The sequence below is a fragment of the Cavia porcellus genome, unplaced genomic scaffold (assembly GCF_034190915.1).
Source record: "Cavia porcellus strain 051 isolate PalLab524CR breed Dunkin Hartley unplaced genomic scaffold, mCavPor4.1 scaffold_30, whole genome shotgun sequence".
NCBI lineage: Eukaryota > Metazoa > Chordata > Mammalia > Rodentia > Caviidae > Cavia > Cavia porcellus.
In genome coordinates, this window is record NW_026947513.1 from 8,197,432 (window position 1) to 8,225,008 (window position 27,577).

Here is a 27,577-nt window from a genome sequence, read left to right on the forward strand (position 1 = left end):
CATTTTTAGATTCAAGTTTGAGCTAGGACTGATAACCTTGCTTGCTATAAAAGACAGTTGCTTATTGAACATTTCTGGAAGGAAACTCAAGAAACTTGTAATAGGATTTTCTTTTAAAAGGCAACTGAGAGTCTTATTTTTCTGTTCATTTTAGAGTTGCCAGACAAAAGACTACATTTTAATTTCAGACAAATTACATAACCTTTTGAAAAGTATAAGTATGCCCCAAATTTATATTGTCAAAGAAAAAAGAAATCAACCTGGAGTGGTATTGGTTCAAGGCACTTTAAAAGAAGGGGCTGGGGATTTAGCTCAGCGGCATAAGCACCTGCCTTGCAAGCAGGCAGTCGTGAGTTCGGTCCCCGGTACCGATAAAAATGAAAAAGACAAAAAAAAAAAAAAAAAAAAAAAAAAAAAAGGAGTGCGAAGGCCATTGTTAATGAGCTATCTGACTTGTCCAAAGCTCAACCTTTGAACTGGGCTGCACACACACCCTCCTGGGCACTTAGTTGACCTTTGAAACAGCGTCAGCCTCTGCTAACCTCCAATACAACAGACCCCTTCCCCCAAAGGGCAGGGAGACTGAGACCTGTCCCCCCTCATGTTCTTACAACACTCCTAAATTCTCCAGCATCCATCACAATACCCAACAAGCATCGTGACTGCCAACCCCATGTGGTTTAAAGTTGCAAAATACAGCTGCTATTTTGTAAAACATTTTCAAGTCTGAGTGAGTTTGGAGTTTCCTTAGTTAGTCCCAAATCAATGTAATTTTTTTGTTCTCAACCTGAATGATTTTATTCTAGATAAACAATACTAAAAGTATTGCTGTTGCTTATAAGAAATGCAAATGTAACTGGATGTCCTGTATTTTTATTTGCTAAATCTAGTAATCCTATGTCCATTATCTTCTATAACTTTTATTTTTTCCATATGAATATGTAACTCATTTCAGAAGTTATGGCAATTAAAAAGAATAAAGCTGTTTCTGTAATTTGTCACATTTTTAGAAGCATTTTGACTAGGAACTAGGCTTAAATATGACACAGATAGAGGTTAAATGAAGACCATAGGATAATTTTTAAAAAATAAATATAAAAGAACTAAGTTAGCAAAAGTGATTTTTGAGGCACACAAATTTAAGAAGGGCATGGCCACAGGGGAAAGTCTGAAAACACACTTCCTATTGAAATAGTTGTCACTGCAGATCTAAAGGAGATGTGCTGGTCAGGTGTTCTTGGGACTCTGCTACGGCAGGAGAAGAGGAAACTGTCTGAGTCACAGGAAGCCCTCAGCTCCAGGTGGACTTTTAAACTCACCTTTGGAGCTGGAAAGAGCTTTCTCAGTTTCCTCATTTTTGCACCTACATTTGAAAACAAAAAGTTCTATTTCCAATTCCAATTCCTTTCCTATTCCCCAAATGGCAGCACTAGCACCTCCGTGGAGGGTCCTAGAAGGGTCCCTGTCCTCAGGTCTTCAAGGTAACATTAGTACTTTAGTTTTGCAAAGGCCCGTTCAGTACTACCCCCTAGGGGATACTGGGTTCTAATTAAAGACAATAAAGAGGGAGAAAGTGGCCCAGCAGGCCTCGCATCAGGCAGATTATGGAGAAAGGTTAGAGGGGTGAATAGCATTCGCATTCCAGCTGTAGCTGGAACTGCATGAGTGAGACTTTAAGAAAGATACTTAATTTCTCTGGGCCATAACTTACTTTAAAAAGAGACGCAAAAGTCCTACTCAGGGGTGAAGAAGAACCCGAAATGATCATATCCATTGAAATCATTTGGATTAAGTAGTTAGCCAGTGATTATTCCGCTTTTAAATGGTAAGGAATGCTATCCTCATCAGAAATACGATCTCAAATCTACTTTGAAGCTAGAGGGCAAGTCCACGAACGAAGTGATGACTAATGCTCTAATTTTTGATGGAGTTCATTTTTATTACTTAGTTGCCCTTATTTGGACATTGTGTCAGCTGTGAATTACTAAAATAAAGTTCATGATCTCTTTGATTTGACTTCTAACGGCTCTAACTGCAGAAAAAGTCTCTCTCACTCTGTCTTGCTCACTCCCTCCACACCTCTCATTTCTCTTTCTTGAATTTATTTTTTGTCTTGCCCCCTTATCATATTATTGTGATATGCCGGACAAAGCATAGAATGCAGTGACGTAAAGTACGCGTTCAGTGGTTTGCAGCATATTCCCAGTGCCATGTAACCATTGCCCTTAACCACCTGTAACATGTCCACTCTCCTGACTGGCCCGGTTAGTAATGATGACCCTCTACACTCACTCACACCTCTCAGTCTGAACAACCACTAATTTGCTGTTTCTACTGATTCTCTTTTTCTGGACATGTCATGTAAGTTGATTTATTTAATGTAAGATCTTTTTGCATTTTGCTTCTTTCATTTAGCATATTTTCAAAGTGTTATTAATATCTGTATTTCTTTTGTCTTTACAGCCTAATAACACTCCATTTTGCAGACATACCACCTTTTAGTTCTCGGCTCATTGGTTATCATGGATATTTGCATTGTCTCTGCTTTTTCATCATCATGAATAATGCTGCTATGAACATTCAGGGTTTTGTAGGGGCATATGTTTTATGGTTTCAGTTCTCTTGGTTACACACTGAAGAGTAAAATGGCTGAGCCATATAGTGAGTCTGTCTTAATCTTTTGAGGAACTGTCAGTGTTTCTCAAGATGGGTGCAACATTTCTCGTTCCCATCACAATGCAATGTAGGAAGTTTTCCATCCCTGTCAATCCTTGTCATTACCTGTCATTGAGTATTGCTATCCTACTTGGGGGTAAAATGGGTGTGGTTTTGTTTTGCACTTCTTTTTGATGTGAAATGTTTTTGTGTGTGCCTAATGGTTATATGTTTATCCTCTTCTGGCAATATGTCTAGTCAGAAGCTTTGTGTGTGTGTGTGCGTGTGTGTGTGTATCTTGTGCATGTAATGCTTGGGGTTGCACTTGTGCCATGTGCATGGTAGGAAAATGCTTTACTATTGAAGAAAACCTCCAGCTTCCTTTATCTATTTTAAAATTAAGCTATTTGTCTTATTCAGTTTTAAGATGTATTTACTATATATATTGGAACCTTATCAAATATGTGATTTGCAAATATCTTCTTCCATTATGTGGTTTGTCTTTTTTACTTTCCTGATAATATCCTTTGCAAAAGGACCAAAAAAAAAAAAAAAAAAAAGGCCAAAACATAAGATTTAATTTTGGTTAAGAACAATTCATCTATCTTGTTGTTTGCACTTTTCCTGTCATATCCAAGAAATCATTGCTAATCCACTGATTTACCCCCATATTTTCTTCTATGAGTGTTATGGTTCTCATTTTTACATCCAAGGAAGATCCATTTTAATGTAATTCTTGTACATAGTGTGAAGAATGAGCCCAAATTAATTCTTATGAATATGGTTATCTATTGAAAAGACTATTCTTTTGCCCATTGATCATAGCCAAGTGTGGTGGAGATGCCTATAATCCTAACACTTGGGAGGCTGAGGCAGGAGGATCACTCTGAGTCTGAGGCCAGCCTGAGATACAGAGTGAGATCCTGTCTCAAATCTATATCTATATCTAGTATATATATATATCTCAAGGGATCATAAATGTCAGAGCTTATTTCCAGACTCTCATTTCTATTGCACTGATCTATATGTCTATTTTATGCTAGTATCACAATCTTGATTACTACATTTTTATACCAGGTTCAAGACAAGAAAATATCAGCCTTTTACTTAGAGTCTTCTTTTCCAAATTATTTGGCTATTCTAGATTCTTTGAATTTCTATGTGGATTTTAGGTCATGTTGTCAAACTCCAGTTTCTAGTTGGGATTTTACTTGCATTGAATTGATTAATGAATTTCAGGAATATTGCTTCTCTAAGAGATTGCCTTTACTGAGTTGAGAAAATACTCTTGTATACTTAGTTTGTTGGATGCTTTGTTAGCATTTTGTTAAGATTTTTGTGTTTAGATTTATAAGACATATTGGTTTACAGTTTTTTTTCTCATAATATGTTGGTGAATTTTAAAAAATGATAACAGACATGGCAAAAATTCCAAGTGGGTATAGATCTTTCCCCTGCCTTGGCTGCCCATCCTTAACCACTCACTGCCACTAATTCATGTAATTTTTAAAAAATCATTCTAACAGCCATTTAAAAATAAATCTTTCTGGCATACCTTATGATTTATACTTTTGTACGCAATCTGTTAAAGCTATAATCTGATACTGAATAGCTGATGTGAGATATTCTCCAATATTTTGATAATAAAAATAATTTAAAATTTCTATAGGCAAAAAATAAAGAATTGATTGATCACAAATCCCTCTTGCAGGAATATAACCTGTATAAGTCCTATTCTCTGAGACTCATCTGTAAAGGTAAAGAGAAAATTAACTATCCTCAGGTTGTCCTGAGAATTGACTGAAATGACTGATTTTCCTGATGTGCTTGGGACAGGGTAGACTCAGTCATATTCATGGTCACTTTACAAATTATGTGCCACAGCATCCTTTTGAGTAGAAAGCTGTTGCATGCTAGATTGGCACAAAATCTGTTGAAAACCCCCTTTTTGGATGGGGGTCATGACACATGCCATAATCCCAGTTTGGGAGACTGGGGCAGAAAAAATCTCAAATTAAAGCTCAGCCTGGGCAACTCAGTGAGATTCTGTCTCAATGCATACATACATACCTACTTACACATACATACATATATATATATATACATACATACATACATACATACATACATAGATGGGGATGCAGTTTGCCCCACATGCCTGAGACTCTGGGTTCCATTTCTAGTACTGAAAAGAGAGAAAGAAATAAAATAAGAGAGAAAGAAAGAAAGAAAGAAAGAAAAAGAAATTTGTGTTTGCACTTCTGCATGTAATCTGTTTTTCAGAAGTTATCATTCAGTTCCTATGTCCTTTTCTTTTGCCTGGATTCTGTGATTTGTTGCTTAGTTCGGGAACTTGGAAAGTATCATGCAAATACAGATATAGCTGTGCTAGTTAAAAATAAAGTACTTAGTGTTTTCTGGTGAAGGAAAACATGATGCTATGTAGGTATAAGTGCTTGATGAAAATCAGATTTGCCTTTCATAAGAATATTTCTGGAGAACTTGAGACGTGAATTGAAAAGTAGGAGCCAAGTGCTTGTCCCAGGCGATAGTTTATAACTCTCACTGAAGTCAGAAGTAATTCTGAGGGTAGAATTCCACATGGCTGGAAAGCTGGAAAGAAAGAAAAAGTATATATGAATTTCCAAATCTTTTCAAAGGACTTGGACAGGAGGCCAGTTGTAGTATGATCTTCGTAAATGTTTTTTCCATTAGTGGAATATTCATAACACTTTAATATAATTTATTTTACTATTCACAGGATACCAATCATGATAGAACTTAGTTAAATATTCAAGTAGCAAAAACCTACGTACTGGCAATATTATAATTATAATACCCAACACAGGATGCCAAGGATTCCTTTAAATTGCTCCTCTGGTACATTTTTTCAACTAAAATGTGTTATTGTTAGGCTGAGATTCAACTTTTCAAACTTGTTTGTTGTATATTGATAAATCTGTACTACCTAGTAATAACTTAGAGATAATCATAGGCTTTTTCTTGTACTAATTCCCCAAGAATTCCTTTTAAATTCCCACATGTTGACATCACAACAACTAAATACTTTAAAATTAATGAGGTTTTAAATTTACATAATGACAATAGCAGTTATTAGAGACAATATACAACTTCCATCATGATGTTCAAGAGAATTATCGGTTAGTCAGCTATGTTAGTCTTAAGTATTTCACTGGGTTGAGTAGACATGTTTCATGGTTAATCTAGTCTTGAATCTGTTTGGGACAAAGATGCTAGTTAGCCACAAAGGTCCTCTACACAGGTGACCCATATCTTACACCATCAGTGACACAAAACAATACAGAAGTAGAGTGGAACCTTTCTGGAAGGTTTTCTTTGAAAAAGTAATAAAGATCATCATTTTCAAAGTGCAAGGTTATAGTAGTATAGGCTAGAGAGGAAACTGCAAGGAACTTTTTTGTTGTAATGATTTGCTATATAAAAGAAGTCAACTTTTTTTCTTTTCGTTCTTTCTTTTTTTTTGGACCAGGGATGGAACTCAACCTTGCACTTGCCAGGCAGGTGCTTATGTACCACTGACCTAAATCCCCAGGCCCCAGAAGTCAACTTTTAAAAAGCATATGTGTCAATCAAGAATTACGTACAACTGCCTTTCTTTTATTAAGCTGTTTTTTGTTTGTTTGTTTGTTTGTTTTTTGGTACCGGGATCTAACTCATGACCATGAACTTGCAAGGCAGGCACTTATGCCGATGACCCAAACCCCGGCCCCACTGCAACACAGATCTTTCCTTTTAACTTTCTGCATAATTATCTAATTTGATACATGCAACAAAGCTCTAAGACAGGTGGTGTTTGTCCATTTACTAGATAAGAAAATTGAACATGAATATGGGTAGCAGAGTTTTTTTTTTTTTTTTTTTTTGTCTTTTTCCTTTTTATCGATACCAGGGATCAAACTCACAACTGCCTGCTTGCAAGGCACGCCCTTATGCCACTGAGCTAAATCCCCAGCCCCTGGTAGCAGAGTGTACTAAGTGAAATTACATTTATGAAGTGCTTACTGTGTGCCCCACCAACTCACTTATATTTTAAGTACCCCTTAGAACTGATCCTATGCAGATGAGAAAAACTGAAATTGTCCAGTTGGCCAGCTAGTTAGTAGTGGAGACTTTGGACTCAAGGCTGGAGCTATCAAACTCTTTTGTTTATGTCCCAGCTCATTTAAAAAAACTATGGTTGTTTAACATTGGCCTAACACAAAAGCCAGAGCTATTGTGATAGAGGACACATAAAAAGTGTGGATGTTTAAAAATATCAAATTGTAAACACATTCTTTTATAAACAAGACAACTGGAATTTTATGCTTCATGTGGTGTTTCTATTTCTTTGGTATTAACTGCCTTTATTTTTTTTCATGTTATGAAAGAAACAAAATACACTAATCACACATGGCAAGGTTTCCTTCTAAGTACACCTTACTATGGAAACTTCTGACAGGTTGTGAGATTGATACGCATCCCTCTCACCATGGGCATGATTCCATTCACCTTCCACATCACTAGGGTAAATGGTCTGTTGTTTTTTTTCCTTTACCTTCTTGAACTGCGGCACATGTTAGCAAGCTAAGTAAAGTTTAACGCAAGCCTGTAAAAAAAGTCATATTGCCAGGCCAAAGAATCCAGTGACAAATCAAACACAAAGAGGAAGAAAGAGTGAATATTTATTTTTGTTGCTGAAATCCACCTGAAACCCACTCCGTGACTCATTTTCAGTGGTCTCTTTATGTATTTTACTCCTGGAGTTAGAGCTTATTTTCTTTGTAGAACTGCACAGTCTGATGGAATCCTTCTTGGCACTCTTTCAATCTCCTGTATGTTTTACTAACCTTGATTAACACATAGTAGGAAATGATAGAGATGATGTTATAAACACAAGGGAGATATAAAGATGAATGAAAACCATGAATTAAGAAATGGCTCCAGGGGGCTGGGGATTTAGCTCAGCGGCATAAGCACCTAAGTTGCAAGCAGGCAGTCATGAGTTCGATCTCCAGTACCGATAAAAAGATTAAAAAAAAAAAAAAAGAAAGAAATGGCTCCAAATTTCTAATGTGAGCTGGCAGCTGGACATTCCTAGTCCACAGATGCTGCACCAAATGACCACATGAACAGGCTTTACATCCCCGAGGTGCCCATCAGTCATTTACAGCAGGCTTCCCAAACTTTCTGGGCATGTGAGCTTCTTGGAAAGTAAATAATAATAATGATATTAGATGGGCATGGTGGCATACGTTGACAAACCCAGCACTCTGGGAGGCTGAGGCAAGAAGATTGTAAGTTTGAAAATAACCTGGGTAATTTAGGAATGCCTCATCTCAAAATAAAAACTACAGAAAGGGCTGAAGGGCTGGGGTTGTAGCTCAGTGTGAAAGTTGTTTTGAATCTCCAGCAGCCCAAAGGTTATTTTAAGATTGATTTTGGAAGTGCTAAAGACATTTTGATGTGCTTTGTAAGGATTTAGATGAGATGAACTTGTTGAATAATACTGAAACAAACTAACAATGATATAACATTGTTCTATGTGCTTTAAACATAGTAACCTTTGAGTCCCCAGATAGCTTTATGAATTTGGCATTATTATCCTCATTTTACAGGTGAAGAAACTTGAGTTTCTCACTAGTTAAATCACTTGTCTTTAGGCAAGGCCTTACAGCTAAAAGCCAGGCAATGTGACTCTTGAGGCTATTCTCGCTTATGAAGCTGTCTGTAAAAATTCGCAGTGTTTTTTGTGTCTTTATTATGTGATCTTAGTGTGACTTGATTGTAGAGTAAAAGCAACTTTGTGATGTGTCACTGTGTTTAAACAATCACAGCAAATCATAATGAACTCAAAAGAGCTGCTACTTCCTTTGCCTCATCCCTTTTACTATTTAAGCATTTCATTTATTGAATATAAAAAACCCTACATGTCATAATCTCCTAGAGAAGTTACATCTGAGTTTTACAACATGGGTGCTCAAATCATGTCTTATGGACACTTCCCAGCATCCTGACCAGCTTGTCATAAATCCTTGGTTGTTGGTTTTAGCCCAGATTTACTCATTGAGAGTCTTTTCTTTTCTTTTTTTTTTCTTTCTTTCTTTCTTGTTTTTTTTTTTTTTTTTTTTTTTTTGGTCTTTTTTCCTTTTTATCGGTACCAGGGATCGAACTCAAGACCGCCTGCTTGCAAGGCAGGTGCTTATGCGGCTGAGCTAAATCCCCAGCCCCCTCATTGAGAGTCTTATTGAGTAGGACCCAGATGACTTTGATGTCCTCCACTTTGGCTTTGTTTTTTTGAGACAGCGTCTCACTATGTAGTCCAGGCTGACCTCAAACTTACTGTTGCCCAGGCTGGCCTCAAACTTGCAGTGGTCCTCCTGTCTCAGCCTCCTGAGGGCTGGGATTATAGGAGTATGGACGCCACTACGCCGAGCTGATGTCCTCCACCTTTGGGTATCGGAGTACAGGTCTACCAGGTCTTCTTCTGCCCCTGCTGATGGTGCCTGCCCCCTTCTGTGTGCACCAGTCCCCCACTTGGAGTTCCCCTGAGTGCTGGAGACGCCTTCACACCTCAGGGCCCGGGCTTGCTGTTTCCTGTGCTGTCACACTTCCTTCTCATAATCTTCTGAACACCCACTCCAGTGAGAGTGAGCTCACTTTATCTCTGTAAAGGCTCTTTGTGCCCATTAGGCAAGAGCTCTGTGTTTCATGGCAGTTTCATTGTACGGCAATGCCCTAATGCAGCCTTTGATCCTAGCACAGAATGAATGATTCTGCCCCCTGTTACCGGGCAATCCTCTGGGGTCAGGGGCTCCAGGCTACCCACCTTTGTAAAACGCCTCGCACAGGCCTGACCTGTGGTAGCAGGTATGCTAAACATGTCAGCTCTGCCACCTGAGTTCCACCAAGATGGTGGACCCTGGATATAACTTCTATTAGAAAGTAACTCTGCTAAAGAAAGGAAACCGTTCACATTACTTTTGTTTGTGACACATTTATTCTTTTAGTTTTTTTTTTTTTTCTTTTTTATATTTTGAGTAGGCAATGCATATAGATGGTACAAATTTCAAAGAATCCAAGACACTGGACTGGAAGAGAGCCACCCTTTCACCTAATCCTCTAAGTGTCGAATCCTAAAGGAAGGCAGTGATTTTTCTTTTTTCTTTTTTTTGGTACCAGGGATTGAACTCATGATTTTGCGCTTGCCAAGCAGTCATTTATGCCACTGAGCTAGAGCCCTGGCCCCCAAAATTTCTAACGTATCTGTTCAGAGCTATTTTAGACACACACAGGCAAATAAACATTTATCTATCACTGTCTTGTACCATGTTTTTAAACTTTGTGATTCCCTCACATAAGTACATAAAAGCAATGTCTTCCTATTAAGATGCACATACACTTTAATTCTATAAATTTTTCATTATTATTAAAAAATAAGGCATATCTTTTGTGTGTACATACACTCAGGATGGAAGCCAGGGGCATGCACATGCTTGGCTACACGTCCAGTCCTATAACCGATCTCTCACTGACATTTAGGTTGTTACTAGCTTTTGTTTGCTTGCTTGCTTTCTCTCTCTCTCTCTCTTTCTCTCTCCTTTTCGGTACTGGGGATTGAACTCACGACCTCATGCTTACCAGGCAAGCACTTGAGCCACTGAATTAAATCCCACACCTGCTTGCTTTCTTTGAGATAGGGTCTTGTTACATAATTCAGGTTGGGCTTGAATTTACCATGCAGCCTAGGCTGTTCTTGCACTCATAGTGATTCTCCTGCCTCAGCTTTCTCACGTGCTGAGATTATTAATGGGCACTATTCAGCATGGTTCCAACTATTACACTTCTAAAATACCATCAATAATGCCACAATCATAGGTAATTTCACACATGTGAGTATATTTTAGCACAAACTTCTAGAAATGGAATTGTAGGATCAACAGATAGCGGTAAATTATGCTAAAATGCTTTCTATGAAGATTACACTCATTTTTCACTTTCTCTAGCAGTTCATGTAAATACCTATCTCTTCATTTTGCTGCTAATGGTATTTGCTTCCTAAGGTTGTAAAATAGTAAAGAAAACTCTTCCAGTAAGTACAGCTTCATCTACTGGCTTAACCCAGAAGTAAAGCTTAGTTTCTTCCTTTTTTGTTTTTTTTTTTCAGAAAGATCCACAAGTTTTTCCTCTGACCCAGCCAGAGGGTCAGAGACTCATTGCTGAGATAACTGCAATATTGTCCAGAAAGCTGAGTGAGCTTTCAGAATCATTTCTACTTTGCCCTAAAGTGGGAGACACCGTATTCTTTCTGCAAATACTGATCACTTACTACTGATCACCAGGCATTATTCCAGTGGCTGAGGTTTGAGCAATGAACAACACTGACAAAAGTACTGGCCCTCATTCATTGCATTTAAGTCCAGAAAGCATGCCTGGTGTGTCCCAGGACCGGCAAAGGAAGCCAGCTGTTGGCGCCCAGTAAGCAGGGGTAAGGTCAGAGGTCAGGGGAATTTAGCGGCAGACCAGACTGGAAGTCCTCAGAGGGAAGGGGAAGGAAAGCAAAACCAAAACTTTAAGTCATATTTGTAGGATTAAAATAAAAAGCAAAAAAATGTATAAAAAAGGAATCCCCCTTCTCCAGGGCCAGCGGGTTGATTAGAAAGGCAACATCCCATCGCTAGAGTAGACTAGTTAAGGGAATCGAACTTGTTCTGAAGCAAGTAAAGAGGCAGCCAGACTGGGTGACTCAGGCGGATGACTCAAAGCCCACAGTGGGGCTGTCTGTCAGCTCCCGGGGGCCAGGGGCGCGACGTCTAACACATGTCAGGAAAGTACCAGGCTCGTGCAGCGCGCCAGGAAACCTCCCCGGGCGCTGGGCCTGCGGCTCCTCCTGCCCTAGAGCCTGCCCGCTTACTCTCCGTGCCAGGGAAGTTCCCGATCGTCGGCTCCCCTGACCCGTGCGCTTCCACCGCGGACGTGGGCTCCAGGGTGCTAGACGCCGGGCCTCCCCCGCCCCTCGCCGCCCGCCACGCGCCCCCCCAACCGCCCCGCCTCCGCGGCGAGCCGCTCCCTTCCCACCCCGCCCGCGTCCAGGCCAGCGCCCGCCGCCCGGGCACGCGCGGCACGAACGGCGCCCGGAGCGCCACCAGGCTAACACCTGTCCAGCCTGGGCTCCGCGAGACTTGGGGCAAAAGCATAGGCAACAGGAGGGCGCGTTCTCGCGAGGTTTAGGAAATTTCCCACGGCCGGTGTTGTGTCTGAGCCGAGTAGTGGCAGCGGTGGGGAGGGGGTGTAGCGTGAGACTGGGCCGCCCGCATGGAGCACATGCGCAGTGCCGCTCGCGCGGGCAGCGCCAGTCCTGCAGCGCCTTTGGCAGGTTTCGGGCGACGGATTCCAGTTTTCCGGGTTTTGGGGTTCCCTACGGAAGACCGTACAGGCTTTGGGAATCTCTAGGAAAGGAAAGGCTGGGGAGGGAAAGCAGGAGGTGCTGCGGGCGGTGTCGGGGCCAGCTAGGCGCAGGCCCTGCACCTGGTCATTCAGTGCGCCGCCCGCCGCACCAAGTCTGGTGGGGGCTTCCGGGCTTGTGCGGCCCGAGGGACCTCTAGGGCTGCAAGCCGCGTCCCCGGTTGAGCCAGGCGCACGGAAGACCGACTTCTGTGCCGCCAGCCCCTTTGGACGCGTGGGTGCGCTCTGGCCGGCGGGTGCCATGGGTTCCTAAGGAGGCTGTGCTCCCACCGTGTGCAGTATGAGTCGGTAGGGGCGCGGAGTGCGGTCTTGGTCTCCGCACAGTTGCACTTCTGGAGAAAAGTACTCGGCACCCTGGCGTGTGCATGACCTCAGGTGTTTCTGTCAAGAGGTCTTGGCTGACCTCATTTCGCACTCAAGGAGAAGCAGCTAAGATGGCAGAGCTTAATTGCAGAAGTTTTGCGTCTGCAGAGTTCTGGCAGGATCACGCCACATTGTAATCATGTCTGTCTCCCCACTTGCATGGGTGAGGGTGAATAAATAAAGACTGTTCCAGGCGTGTCATCCTCCCAAACCCCAGGAATCTATGTCGCTCGCGCACCTAACACTGAGGCTAGCATAAAGGAGGCGCTCACTTAACGTTTGAATGAATGAAAAGGGCTGGGAACTAAGTGTGAGCGGGAAGTCACTTGGAAAACACCCACTACAGGAGGTTGTGCGTCTGGGCTAGGGAAACGCGGCACATTTTCCCAGGACCCCTCCCCCTGTCCCTCAGCCCCGCCTCCTGACCCCTTCATTCCCTGTGCCCGTAGTAATCCCCTTCAGTTTTCCTCAGTCTCCTCATACGTCCCTCGAGGGCGCGTCCCAAAACCCGGATAACCGGAGCACTCCCCATGGACCACACGGAGGGCTCGCCCGTGGAGAAGCCGCCTGCGCATGCTCCATCGCAGGGGTAGGTTTCCAGGGAAGGCGGTGAGCTGGAGCCCTTTCCCCGCGGGCGGTGCGAGGCGTCTGGCTCTTCGCGGCGGCTGCGAGGGGAAGAGGAGCGCGGGGGCTGGGTGGAATCGGGGAGCGAGGAAAAAGGGAAGGGGCGGGGGAGAGGGACCAGGGAAGGCGTCGGGGGAATCTCGCGAGGGTTGGAGTTTTGGCGAGAGTTTGTGGAAGATGGCGCCTGTTGTGACAGGGTAAGTCTGGGGAAACCGAGCGCTGGGAACCGGGAAAGTTGCGGGCGCCTGGCAGTCCGCGGCGGCCGGCAGGCTCGGGGGCCGCGGCGCGCGTGGCCTCCGGAGGCCGCGGGGGCGGCGTCGCGTGCGCTTTGTGCGGCGCCGTGTGGCGTGCGCTGCCCACTCCGCTCCGCGCCACGGCAGCTCGAGCTCCGGCGCGTGAGGGCGGCGGCGGCGGCGGCGGCGGCGAGGCTGGTGGTGGGGGCGTGAGAGCGGCGGGGCCGGCCGCCGCCGTGCCCGCCGCGCGCCCTCCGCTCCGCAGCCCGCGGCCGCTGCCTCGGGGCCCCGCGCAGCTTTGTTCCTCGGAGCCGGGATCGCCTCCGCGCCCGGTCGGTGCCCCGGCCCCGGGCGCTTTGTCTCTCGGTCTGCCCCCAGCGGCTCTCTACCCCCAGCCCTTTGTTCCGCCGCCGTGGGCGCTTTGTCCGACCCGCCGCGCCCCGCATCCCTTCTCCATCCCCTTCCCTCCGCTGTCCTTCTTCCCGTGCCCCTTTGTTGTGTCCCTTGTTTCTTGCTAGTCCAGTGACCTGCCACAGCCCAGGCACCAGATTCCTGTCTTTCTGTTTTTCTTCTATTGTCTTTTCCTAGGTCTTCCCCTCTCACCTTTCCGTTTGCTCCCCGATCACTCTCAGAGTCTTTGTCTCCCCCATTTAGTAGCTTATTCTCGGCATCCCCTTCCCCTCCCATCATCGTTTGATTTATCTGCTGCCCCCGGTGTGTGTCTGCTGAACTGTCTCAGCCCCGGGGACCCCATCTGGCGCTTCTGAGTGCAGACAGACTCTCTGGTTTGTTGTGGTTTTGGGAGTCTGAAAGGTGCCAGGGTACACTTGGTTTTCTCCTCCGCACCCCTCTGCTCCGGAATGGTCCTTTCTCTCTGGATTACAAGTAGCCTCCTCCTCCCAGTCCCGTGCCCCTTTCTTTTGGGATTAAAGCATCTCTAGTTTTCATTGCCATCTCTTTGGCTCTTTGGCCCCTGGTTGTTTTGCTTGGAAACAGTAGCCCAGTAAAGAGATCTAATCTCTTGATGGTTATCCTGCCCCAACCCCCTTGGTTTCTGAAGGCCTAGGTCGGGGGAAGCTGTCAGGTTTTGCTTCTGGGTTACCTGCCGATGGGTGGGAGGCGGAGATATTGTAGAAAGGTTGGAGGTAGTCACAAGGTTTGCTCCTTGTTTGCTCTGTTGATGTTTGAGAAGGGTTTCGACTGTCCACAACAGATACTCATTTTGGTGTGTGAATAGTTGAGTGAATTTTGATGTTAAAAACTTGTGAAACGCTAGTGCGGAGAATTTTTTTTTTTTTAAGAATCTGCATAGTAACTTCTGCTTCCTAAGGAGGCTATTCATCCTGCTTGGGAATTTGATATAAATGACTTTTTTTTTTCATAAATGAGTTCTTAAGCCTTAGAGTTTACAAGTATTGGAATTTGGAATTAAACTTTACAATTCTTGTTTTTTGCTTCTGTAGATGTATGTGTGACACCTGTCTGTCCTTTCGTTGGAATTACGTGTTTACAAGTGCAGTTGATGGGTGAATATTGCTTTTAGAATCCTTGTGGAGTATATTAATCACGGGGAGTCAAGACAGAACTACAGTAATGGCATTTAGTGAGTGTATCTTAAGGGTATTTCCCAGTGTTAAAGCATTAAATTGTTTTTAGCGCTTATTGTTAAGGTAATGTTAAAAGCTTGGGGTTATGTATGTGGGAGTGTGGTATGTATTGTGCACTAATGGCCTGAATTAGCCTTATGCTGGGGAGAAGAGTTGGATTTACCTGGATTTTTATACTGAAGATATTTTTCAATAATTTTTTTCTATTAGTTGATCTCTACTTTCAAAATATACATTACCTACCTGTAAGTCATTTGGAGTATCGTTTCATTTTTAAAGTTCTTCACAAAGTGCTGCTAATGGGACATATATAAGATCTGCTGTAAGGAATGTTGGCACATTGGAAAGCTTGTTGTTTAATAAAGTGATGATTAGAATTAATAGGTTTAGTTTAATTCATGGAAAACCATGTTTTCACGATTAATACATGAAATTTATTGATAATTTGCAGGCTGAGTTCCATGAATGGTTTTTTTGTATTATTAAAATGTATTTTTATTGTACTAGGAATTAATTTAACTCGTGAACTCATGTATGCTAGATGAATGCCTTTTTTTTTTTTTTTATACCGGGCATCGAACACATGAACTTGTGCTTGACAGGCAGGTACTTACACAACTGAGCTAAATCCTCACCCCCAGTGAATGACTTTTTACTAATTCTCATATGTCACTTATTTGTCCTTAGTACAGAGGACTAGGGATTCCTTAGTACATAATCAGAGCTTTTTTTTTTTTTTTTTGGTACCGGGGATCCAATTCAGGACCTCACGCTTACCAGGCAGTCACTTGAGCCGCTGAACTAAAATCCCCGGCCCCTCTGTAATCAGGTTTTGGAGGTAAAATAATGAGCCTACTAATTCTGACTTCAAGGAAAGTAAACTTTATACTGTATAGTGAAAAGTTTTTTGCTCTGAGACGTACACCTCGGAATGATCACACAGACATCATAAAATTACTTTTTACAATTTGAATTGTATTATGCCTAAATCATGTAAAACTTTTATTTCATGACCAAATAAAGCAGTGTCTTTAAATGATTATCAAAAAGCATAGTTGAAAGAGTTTATAAGGTAGGATGAGTTGTGGCTGGAAACTTAAATTCCTTATATTGACTATTAAAGCGTTAAATTTATTATCCATGCGTATTGCAGTGGCCCTGGAAAGAGTGTATTTCTAAGGAAATAAATATGAGGTTCAATTGCAGTGTTTGTCAGAATGTTCTAATTTATGCTGTAGGCAGTGACAGTGAACAGACAACCAGCTGTGGCACACACACATGCCATAGGTTCAGCAGTGCTACCCTGGACATTAAATGTTTTTATAAATTTTTTTTTTCCATTTTTTTCCTTTTTATCGGTACCAGGGATTGAACTCACGACTGCCTGCTTGCAAGGCAGGCGCTTATGCCGCTGAGCTAAATCCCCAGCCCCTGGACATTAAATGTTAACCAGTTAAGTTAGTTAAGAACTTACCTGTTGCGCTGTGCCAGCCAATTTCTACCAGGGTCTTTTATATTGATAAGATAATTTGTTTTGAGGAAAACTTTTTTTTATCAGATGTAATTCATTAAATAATCCTTGAAACTGTAGATGAGTAAGGCATTATGAAAAAATGGCTTGGTTTGAAAGTTTTTACAAATGTTAATTTTGGTGTTCAGTTAGTTTTTGGAAATAAAAGTGAATACTTGGCCTTAAAGCATTATTTTTGCATTTTGCTTCCTCCTAATACTAAATTTCATGTTATTTCGACTAGGGGCAATATTTTCTCATGGGTAGACTAAAAGTTGTTATTTTTGGCATCTGGCTTTGTGATTATTTCCAAATTATTCTACTTCCCCTGGGCCAGCTTTCTAACTCTGTAGTAAAGTAGAAATTGGAATAACTTGCCACATCTGCACGGAATTGCTGTGCCTAGAGATTTACAGAGAGCATCCTTAGACGAAAGGTATGGTTAAGGTTTAGGAACTGTTATTGAAGTAAGCTAATATGAAGTGGTTTATATTTTATAGGAAGTCAAGTAGGAAGTTAGGAATCAAGTTCTTAGCAAGTTATGATAGTGATAGTAGGATGAAAAAAACCCAAATATTTATAGCAATTTGGGTAATAAATACATTTTTTTCCTAAATGTACAGAGAGAAGGGCAAGCAACACAGGTTACAGAGTAGTAATTGTTGTGTAGGAGTGCAAAGATCTGTCAAACTCAAACATGATGTTAAACTTCTGGGATTTTTTTTTTCTATTCCCTTATTTTCTGCATGTAACAATGTTTAAAATGGTGATAGCACAAAATGTTTTCACTGGGTCAGCTAAGTCCGGTAACTTTTCTTTCTTTCTTTCTTTCTTTCTTTTTTTTTTTTTTTTTTTTTTTTTGAGAAGGATCTTGTTTTGTAATTCAGGCTGGCCTTGAACTCATTGTGTAGCCCAAGCAGACCTGTAACTGATGGTGATCCTTTTGCATCAACCTATGTGCTGGGATTATAGGTTGTGCCACCACATCCAGCAGTAGTGGCGAAACTGTATGGGTTTTGTGTTTAAATGTTTTGTTAGTTGTTTTCTTGACTATTTTCTATCTACTGGGACTGTAGTTTCAGACTTGACCCTTGGTTTTAGGAAAGTATTTGGCACCTGGGGGGCCGTCCATAGATACCAAGTGAATGAAACCTGTTCCTTGCTCCTCTGTTAGTGATAGGTGATACTAGTTGTTACCTAGTTCAGCAAGCCAGGATCCTGTCTTTCCCATTGACCCTTTACTTGTGATCACTAAGAGCAATGGTTTTCCCCTTGTAGAACTCTCTTGGCTCTGGCTCATTTTTTCTCAACTTTGATCTCTGCAGATGTAGCGAAAGCCTCTGTGTGCTTCTGAATTTATCCCCTTTTTCAGCTTCCACTTGGCTATGAAAGAGGATGCCTTATTATTCCACTCTAGTTTAAAAACTTTTCAGTGTCTCCCCGTAGCATCTTTCAGTAAAAGACACTGTGAACTCACATTTAGGATTTAATCTGCACTGAGTTTCAGTTCTGTCTCTGGCACTTACACTCTGTGGATTATTGTCATGTTACTTGAGCATTGTCACTTCCATTAGTTGTAAGATAATTGCTCCCAACTTTGAGGGGTTGTTTTGAGGGCTAAATGAGATAATACATGAAACTATTGCTAGGTTTCTAGCACATAGTAACTACTTAAAGAGTGTTTTCTAGTGTGCCTTAAAGGGCGCTCTGTAACAATGTCATTAATTTATTTGCCTTTTTTTCTCCCTTCATATTCAAGGCTCCAGTCATATTTAAGTTTTCCAACATAGACCCAGAAATATAATGCTTCCTTGTACTCCAAAAATACGTTGGTCCTTAGTAGCTTATTATTCAAGACTAAGGTCAGGGGTAGTCCAACCTGACCTACCAGGCTAGGTTCCTTGCTTCTAATTTGTGTTTTTTGGACAGGTATAATTCTCTTGGAAATCTGTTAGGTTTGTTAAGTTGTAATGTAATTATCTGTCACTTTCAAATGCTGTTGTTTAGTTGTAGCATATAGCTGTGGCAGCTGCTGCTGTGGCTGCTTTTGCTTTGGCTTTTCTGAGTCGGGGTCTGACTATGTATTTCGGGTTGATCTTAACTTGCTCCATAGTCCAGGCTGGCCTTGAACTAGCAGTTCTGTCTCAGCTTGCTGAGTACTGGGATTTTATGCATGTACCATTACATGTGGCTTATTTTCTTCTGAATCATTTATATATTCTCAATAGAATGCCTAGCATATGATGGAGGATTCACAGAAGATCACATTTTGCAGAACTCTTTGAAAACTTGCTGTTATGTGATTACATAGCAGAATTCTCTCCCCCATTGTATACAGGTGTTCCTCTTTAAGGACTTACCAGTTTAATGATGGTTTGGACTTGTGACTGAAGCATCTTGTTGGGGCATACAACTTGCTGTCAAACTCATGACCTGTCTATTTTTTGTATAGTTCTGTACATCTTTTTTTGTATGTCTTTCTTCTGGATAATATACTTTGTTTATACAATATTGTAGTTTTTGCTGATTTTACTGTATAGTATAGTACTGTAGTTGTTTTGTACATTACAGTACTGTTTGATCCCCGGTACCGATAAAAAGGAAAAAGACACACACACAAAAAAAAGAGTTATACAAATAAAAGCAAAGTCATCAAGTTGGTGTTTCTTTTGATCATTTCTTTGTTTGGAATATTGTAGTGTACATACAATTCCTCATTTAGTGCTGGGTTCATGTAAGGCCTAGGTGCAGAAACACAACTGTCATTAATGGAAGACTGTTTGTGTTTGACTTTGAATTCTGTGAGGAAACAATTGCTCAGGTGCTGAGAGGAATTGATAATTTCAGCACAGGCATTCTTGTGGCACCTGAGAACCCTATGGTGACGCTTGTAGGCAAAAGTTGTTTCAGTATTATTAGAAAAATGCTGTATTATATTGTTTGTATAAAGTTGGCAAGGTCACATTTGAAAACTTTTTTACATGGTTGATTGTCAGGTTTTTCTCAAAAGTTCCATTACTGTTTTTAAGAACTGTTGGGCCAGTGGTGCACACCTGTAATCTCAACACTTAGGAGGCTGAGGCCGGAGGATCATCGTGAGTTTAAGGCCAACCTGAACTGCCTAGTGAAACTCCCTCTCAAAAAGACAAAAATAAACCCCCAAAAACGAAAACTGAGGTACACATGAAACCTTAGGACACTACAGATTTTTTGGGGGGTGGGGTTCACACCAGGGAATCAAATTATAAATTTATGATCTATAGGGCGATCCAGGTCTTGTGGACAGATTACATGTAGTTAGTTTTTCTAAGCTTCAGGGTTTACCTCTATAAAATAGAAATAACCATTCGCTTGTGTATTTATCTGCCAGGCATTTTGTGATTATCAAGTAAGGTAAAAATATGTGAGATTATAATTATAAGGATCAAATAAAACAGTGTATGTGTGATCTGTGAATAGGAAAACACTCTATACAAATAATTGTAACACTCAGTTTCTTCTGGTGACCTTTTCTAGGCTGGGCTCAGGATGGACTTTTTAATACTGCAGCCTGTGGTTTGTGGGTCATGTTTTAGGAAAGCAGCAGTGTAGTTAGTTCAGAGGACCGCAGCCCTTGAAGTATGTGCTTTGGCATTTTAAGCAGACATATTTGGTAGATTACTTCTTTACCACGGTGTTATCATTGTGTGACCCCCAACTTTTGGGGGTCTGCTTCTGGCTGCTCTCTTCTGTGCTTGGACAGCCATAACAGTGTGGGAATGTTGACTGTCCAGCTGCTACAGTCTCTCAGACATTTGCCCCACCCACAGTTCCAGATGCCTTTTATGCCTGGCACAGCATCATGGTGTTGCCTATGATTCTTTAGCCTTGCTTCTGCTTCAGGGAATGAAATGATACCTTAATGGTTTGAAAGGGTTGTGTAATTTTCGAGCACACCAAGTTTAGGTGGGGGAGGTGAGGGAGGAGTTATGCATCAGAGGCAGTGCAAGTGGTAATTACCTGTCTGTTTAAATATTTGTGTAAGTTTGTTGTGTTGAGGCAGTTTGTAAAGATAAGCATGGTAGCTTTTCAGTTAGATTCATGGCAGTCTTGAGAATACACTATTTGATGTTTACATTAAAATAGTATAAGTAGCATTTGCATTTTAAGTTGCAAAAGTCTTGCAGTGAAAGTGTAGTAGTACTTGATAGATGGGGTGGAAAACCCTAGAAAATCAAGTTGATTTTTTAATTCCTTTCCAACATTCCTTTGCGATAGTCAATATTTACTTAGTTTTCGAGCTAATGAACATTGTTAATTAAATGATAATTGTAAATGAATAAGAATACTTTTTCATAAAACGGTTATATAACCAACAAATGGTTATCACTCTATAAAACTTATTTTTATATGTGTATCTTTATACACATATTAAAAATCTATTTTGTTATAGAAGTACAATATTGTTTTATAAAATGTGGAACAAGTATTGTAGGGTTTTAATTATAAACAACTTTAGATTCAGTCTAATTTCCTCTAGATAGAACATACTAGCTTTAGATTAGTTTGCAATATTGGCACAAAGGCATTTGTTCCCTTTTCTTGAAAAACTACAAACCACTAAGGTCTTCCCACATTTTGCGTGATATTTCTTCAAATCGTATTTTTGGTTTGAGAAAAAAATTATATTATTCTGTATGAATAATAATCCTTCAAATGGTGTAAGCACAAGCAATAAGAGCCTAAGGAAGGGTTCATGAAAATGAGACTATTATCATAACTTAATGACTCTCCTTTTAGTACTGTTTTAATTATAGTATATTTATTAACAAAACAGTTGTTGAACACTTATTAGGTATAAGACACTGCTATGTGCTGATCCTGTAAAGATTGCTAAGAAATGTTTTGTGAAACCCAGGATTTAGTGGAAATTACACAGGCGGTGTGATTGAAATATATGGTGAATGTTTAAATTAAAAAGTTATGACAGTACAGGCACATTGCCATTAATCCCCCTCAAAATATTCGTCCTCGCTTTGAACACATCCAACATTCTTGTCACTTTCTGAAGTATTTCTGGAAAGTTCTCTCTTATGAGTGTCCTCTTTACATGGTATCATAAAAAGTGATATTGATATGAGGATGAAATGAGATAGATAGAAAAATGTCCAGCTCAGTTTTGGGAATAGTAGATACTCAGTAGGTTTATTTCTTTTGTGAAGTGAAGAATTAAAAAAAAAGGGGGGGGTATAGAAGCAAGGTAGGAAAAAAAAATTTGAACCCGGGTGGTGAAATAATTGGAAATAGAAAAATCTAAGTGAGGCAAACAGGATAAAGAGAATTGGGTTAACAAAGTTTTACTTTTAGGTGTTTAATAAATACGTTATTTTTACAAACACCTGCTGTACTTAACATTGTTCTGCAATTATATAAATTTTTATGTATTGACTTCTTGTCTATGTAATCTTTTTGTGAACTCCAAAAAGATAGGAACAATATTTTACTTATTTCATATAATTAGGGAACAACTACCTCCTGCCAGAGTGCCACTCATTTGGTGAATGAACATGACTTGAATGGGTTTGACAGTACAGTATAATAATGACAGTGCTTGCCACTAGGTGGCACTTGAGGTGTAAGGCTGTGACAATGAAGGCTGGTTTTTCTACCTGGAACCGGCACTGGAAATCTGACCCTCCCCCATTATATGAACTATTCTGCCATTTCCGAATTACAGTTTTTGAACTGGAATATGAAGCATATCAAATAGAAAAATAGACTGTTGAAAAACAGAGACGCATAATAGTGATAGATTATGTTCTATAGAAAGAAACCTGGGGGAGCTTGGTGAAATTTACAAGTGACCAAATGTCTCCATCTGTGAAAGTGCTTGAAGTGAAGTGTGGTGGTTTCATTTTAGGCAGTGCTTTTTTGTTAGTAAGGCTGTGTGGATTGCTTTAAGGAAGGAGGCAGAATTTGTTTCTGAAAAGATTTGATGAAAGATGGTGATGAAGTGGGGTCTGTACTGATTGATGTGTACTTTCTGTCTGATGCCTCTTGGTGCTACATGCACTTCACCCATGCAGGCCCACATCCCCTCAGTTCCTGAGCCCCAGGCCTGGTTGGTGGAGTGTGCTGCCATTGTTGCTTCATAAATGTTCACCTCTGAGGCTACCTGTTCCTTCTTTGCTGTCTTCCTATTTTTGATGCTACTGGTCATCTTTATCTTCCGTCTGTAAATGACCAGGACAGCCTCTTCAGCAATGTTGTTGTCCTCACTGTACGCCTCTCGCCTGCTTTGCTTTAGTTGGTCCTACTCAGGAACTGGCTAGAGGTGGTTATTCTTAGCTCTTCCTGGTCTTTAGTACTTTTTCTTTAGCTTGTCAGTTTTAGCTTGTACTGTTTGCAGTTGGCTATTTCCTGAACTTTTGGAAGAGAAAATAGAAGGATAGAGTGAACGGAAAAGCACAGGGACGAGGGATACAACTTGAACCTCTATACTGGAAAATGGGCTGGTTTAGGAACTCACTGATGAATATACAGTGGTTTTTCCAGTGTGTGCCACGGCAGTATTAACTCTCGCCTCTGGAGTTTATTGAATCTACTTTATCTGTCATCTGTTTCTGTGTCAAGGGACGGAACTAAATTCATTTCAGCATTCCAAAGATAGTAGTGATAGTATTTGGTAATTCACTCACAGCCTATAATAATGAGTGTCATCATTTGATTAAGTGGGTAGTACTGAATTAATGGAAGTTGCTGTTTTACTACTGGAGTATTTTCAAAAACAAACCCATGTGCTTTGGTGGTGCATGCCTGTAATCCCAGCTCGCAAGGGAGGCTGAAGGAGGAGGATCACTGAGAGTTGGATGCCAGCCTGGGCTACAGAGTGAGTTCAAGAGCAGCTTACACAACATGGCGAGGCCCTGTCTCCAGAAACCAACCAGCCAGACAGATCTCAAACAGACCTGATAACTGTAGCTTTCAGAGATAGTGTCATGAGTATTGGTACCTGTGACAGTTTTGTATTGGCATTCCTCCACTGAAGTAAGTGTGATAATGTACATTTTGTATATAAGACTTAGTGAGTAACATTTACCTAAATCTATAGTTTCTTAGTTAAAATTTCTGGAAACTCTTAGTTGGAAAATTAAATACACTTTAAATTTTATTAGATTTTGAATTTAGATTTATACGGTAGTTATACAGTTGGTTTTACTCTCACAGTTATTCTAGGGTAGTAGCTATCCTGATGTGGACTTTTTTCCTTTTCCTGCCTTCTCTTTTGTTCCTCTCTTTTTTTCCTTCCCTTCTTTCTTTCTGCTGGGCCTGATATGCGCTAGGCAAGTGCTTCACCACTGAGTCACATCCCACTCCTGGAAGTTTTTCATGAAGGACTAATTAATGCCACAGCTGTATATTCTTAATACTGGTTCTTTTTCTGACTGGAAGATGTTTGTTATATGAAGTTAAATAGTTGCTTAAATATATCATATAAAATAAGCCACTGTTATCTTATGGTAAGAAATAATTGCTGTCAACACCAAGTAGAGAATGTGGCAATTTTTAAAATGGAATGTGGCAATTTATTAAAAATAACAGATTTGAAACAGTATTGAAGGGGATCAGAGAATTGTTGTTTTGTTGCGCATCTCGGAGTCCTTAAGAATGCTGTGAGGGAGGTGGTGTTTCCATCTTATAGATGAGAAGGCTGAAGTCAGGAGTTCAGAGACCTAGCTCACATCCACACGGCTTTGCTTCTGCCTTTGCATTGGATCGCCGACCTGGGCGGCAGGCTCTTGTGTGGCTTCACTTGCGTGCAGTGCTGCTGGGTGTATGACAGTCCCAAATACTTGTAAGTGTGATACCTGGAGAAGGTTTCAAAGAGAGAGTTTGTATTCTTTTCTACTAGGTTAAAAGTCTGTTATTTAGAATGCATTTGGGTTAGGTTTGAGTGTCCTGAGTCTTTGAAATCAAAAGGTTCTGTGAAGACTATAATTCATCTTTGTTGTTTGATTGATTGATGGAGATTAGGTCCTGTTGTATTCCCCAGACGGGTTGGTCTGAAACTCCTGCCTGAGCCTCCAGAGTGACTGGGAACACAGTGCGTGCTACTTGCATGCAGCGCTGCTGGGTGCAAGATAGTCCAAATACTGGCTTCCATTTATTTGCCTTTTATTGATTTACTTACTTGGGGAGGGGTACCGAGGCATGAACTCACAGCCTCTCACTTGCCAGACATGCACTTGTGCCGCTGAGCTAAACCCCTAGCCCTTATTTTTTCTTTTTATTTAAAGAAAAGGAAGCAAAACAATACATGGAGATAAGAAAAAGGGTAGAAATAATACAAAATTACAGAAAAACAAACACCTTATTTGCCTTTAAAAAAAATTAATTGCCAGGCACATTTGGAATGTTTTATCACAGGTAATCTTTTGCTTCATATGTTTTAGCTCTCTAAACTGTGTCTCTTTCCTGCCCATCATCCTTGGGAATAAACTTTTTCTTTTAATTTTTTTGTGTGTATACTGTATGTCCTTGGGCAAAAGTTATTTAATGTATTGTAACTTAAATTTCCCCATTTGTAAAATGATGAGTATACTTTGGAGTTCTTGTGAGATCAAATACATTGTGTACAAAGGAGGTGCAGAATTGTTTAAGGTGCATTTTCTTGCTTAGTTTTCATTTAAGCTGCTGAAGCTATAGCTCCTTCCTTTATTTACAGTTTAACTTGGTTTCATTTTTTTATATTGCCTGTGCTTCTTGTTGCAGTCTGGTTTTTGTCTGAGACCATTAATAAATAACCTCTTTCCTGAAATCTTGAAACCTTATTTCACTCATTAGTTTACTTCACTTTTTTTTTGCATTCTTTAATTGACCACAGTGTCTCTATTCTTAAGTAACAAAGTAACTTCATCCCTGTCTCTTGTTTGTTTCTTTTAACCAGTGAATGGCTTAGGAGGGTGTTTAAGAAATAATATACACTGAAAATGCTGTTAAAAATGGGTGGACATCTTCCATCCATGTCATGCATTGCTTCTAGTACGGGAATATCAGATAAAAACATGACGGTGCGTCATTGTCCACCTATTTACCTCATGTAGCACCAGGTAGTGTCTGGCTCTTTCTCAGTCAGAATGACCATGAAAGGTCCATATTATCAATTGATTCAGGATGTTAAAGCAGCCGTGGAAGTGCAACTAAAAGCATGAAAGAGGACTTGGAGAACTGCTTCAGAGTGACAAGAGTGGTGTGTGAGCCTTCAAAAGGAAGGATGGATTAATGGAGAGGATTTCTTTTACTATAATAAAAATTAAAAAACTTATTCATGCCATGTAACTACCACAGATAAACATTAACTTAAATACCTTTCTTGTTTCCTCCCCTTCTCATTTTTTCTATTTTGTTGATCAGATTTTTCCTTTCTCTTTCTAAATATCTGTAGGCAGCATTTTGGGCTCTTGATTACTGCTGCTGTTGCATTCACACCTGCTTCACCTCATGTTTGGATTTTTGTCACAGTCTTGTTCCACTCCAGTTGTGGTTATTTCTTTTTTAGTCTATGGCTTTTGGTGATTCGGTCCATCTGTTAGCTTTTAGAGTTTGTGGAACATATAGTAACTTAATTTTGTGTGAGTGGTATGCATAGATTTTAGTTTGTTGTCTAGTTTTTGTCTTATCTAATGTGTAGTTAATTGAACAACTATACTGCCGCTACTTTTGTGATAAAATCTTGACTTTTAAAAAAGTATCATCAGGCAGTTGTATATTATTTATAAACTAACTCAGTATTAAGTGCATAAGGTAGTTTATCTATACATCTAAATCCAAACTCACAGAGATGTGTACTGTTTGGAGTGGGGTAGGTGAGTTTTTTTCCATACTTGAAATACATTATTTTTTGGTATGCCCTGGGAAAGTCATGGATACTGCTTTTATGATTCTTTACAGAGCAAAGGAAACTTTTTAGCTTACAGTATAGAATCAACACCTTTAGTGTTGACTATGGATGGCTTTTGTTCTTAAGAATGCTAAGGATACTGTGTAACAATATAAAAAGGGGGAAAAAAAAATCAACCCTACCAGAGTAAATACAAGTAGCATTTTAGTGTATATTTATCTTTTCAAACATTTTAAAAAATACTTAATTAACTTTTTTCCAAAGTAATATAAAAAGACTGTGAAAAGTAAGCTGTAACTATAGAGCTTAAGGAGGTGGGCCTCCTTGCTTCTGCCTTCAAGATGGTGTTTAGAATTTGATGTGTAGCACAGTCTTTCACACCTCTGTAGATTGCATTTACATGCATACATACATGCAATGCTTGGGTCATAAAACAGTACAGTATTTCATATGTTGCTGGGTCAAGGTATGACTCCTCATTAGTTTTAATGGTTTAAAGTTGTTTCCCATTGATCGATTGGTTAATTGATTCATTGATTGATTGTGGTAGTAGCAGTTGAATCCAGGGCCTTTACTTTGAGCTGTGTATAGCTCCATCCTTTATTAGCACTAAGGTGCCCAGGTAGGACTTGAATTTGTAATTCTTCCGGTCACAGCCTCAGAGACTGCTGTAATTTCAGGCATCTGTCTCCATGCCTGGCTTCTAACACTTATTTTTTTACATTGATACCACAAATACATCTGTCTCTGTGTTAAAAGTATTAAAAATGTGGATCCTGTTAAGCAGGATTATTATTATTTTTTTACATCTATTGCTGATTGGAAGTTTCTTGTTTGTTTTTGAGACAGAGTCTTGTTGTATAGTTTGGACTAGCCACAAACTCACTGTGTAGCTCAGACTGGCCTTGTACTTACAGGGATCCTCCTGTCTCACCTTCCTGAGTGCTGGTATTAAAGGTATGTATCACCGCTTCTGGCTGTGTTTCCTTATACATTTATAACTGTATCTCATTTTTTGTTGAAATATCTTTTTTTTTCTTTTATTTTTAAGATGGTATTGCTCTGCAGTCTTGAATTTATGTAGTCCAGGCTCAAGGTAATCTTCATGCCTCAGCCTCCCAAGTGCTGAGATCACAGATGTACACCATCACACTTAGCTTTATCACTTTTTTTATGTAGTCAGATTTTTAGTTTTTATTTTGGCTTTGTGTTTTGATGTCTT

At 40.4% G+C, this 27,577-nt stretch overlaps 1 protein-coding gene across 5 annotated transcripts in view; it reads left to right on the plus strand.

Moving 5' to 3' along the window:
* The window catches only part of Rbpj (recombination signal binding protein for immunoglobulin kappa J region), a 246,838-nt gene that overhangs the window by 118,032 nt on the left and 101,229 nt on the right, over window positions 1-27,577 (plus strand). The window contains exon 1 of one of the 5 annotated variants that reach the window (XM_003467392.5): window positions 12,991-13,090. The exons of 2 other annotated variants lie outside the window; for them this stretch is intronic. In XM_003467392.5, the coding sequence (XP_003467440.2) occupies window positions 13,032-13,090 (59 nt within the window). In that variant the 5' untranslated portion in view covers window positions 12,991-13,031. Of the gene's footprint in view, window positions 1-12,990; window positions 13,091-13,210; window positions 13,323-27,577 lie in introns of those variants that run through there. 2 more of the 5 variants (XM_005002611.4, XM_063240475.1) reach the window with 2 other exon arrangements.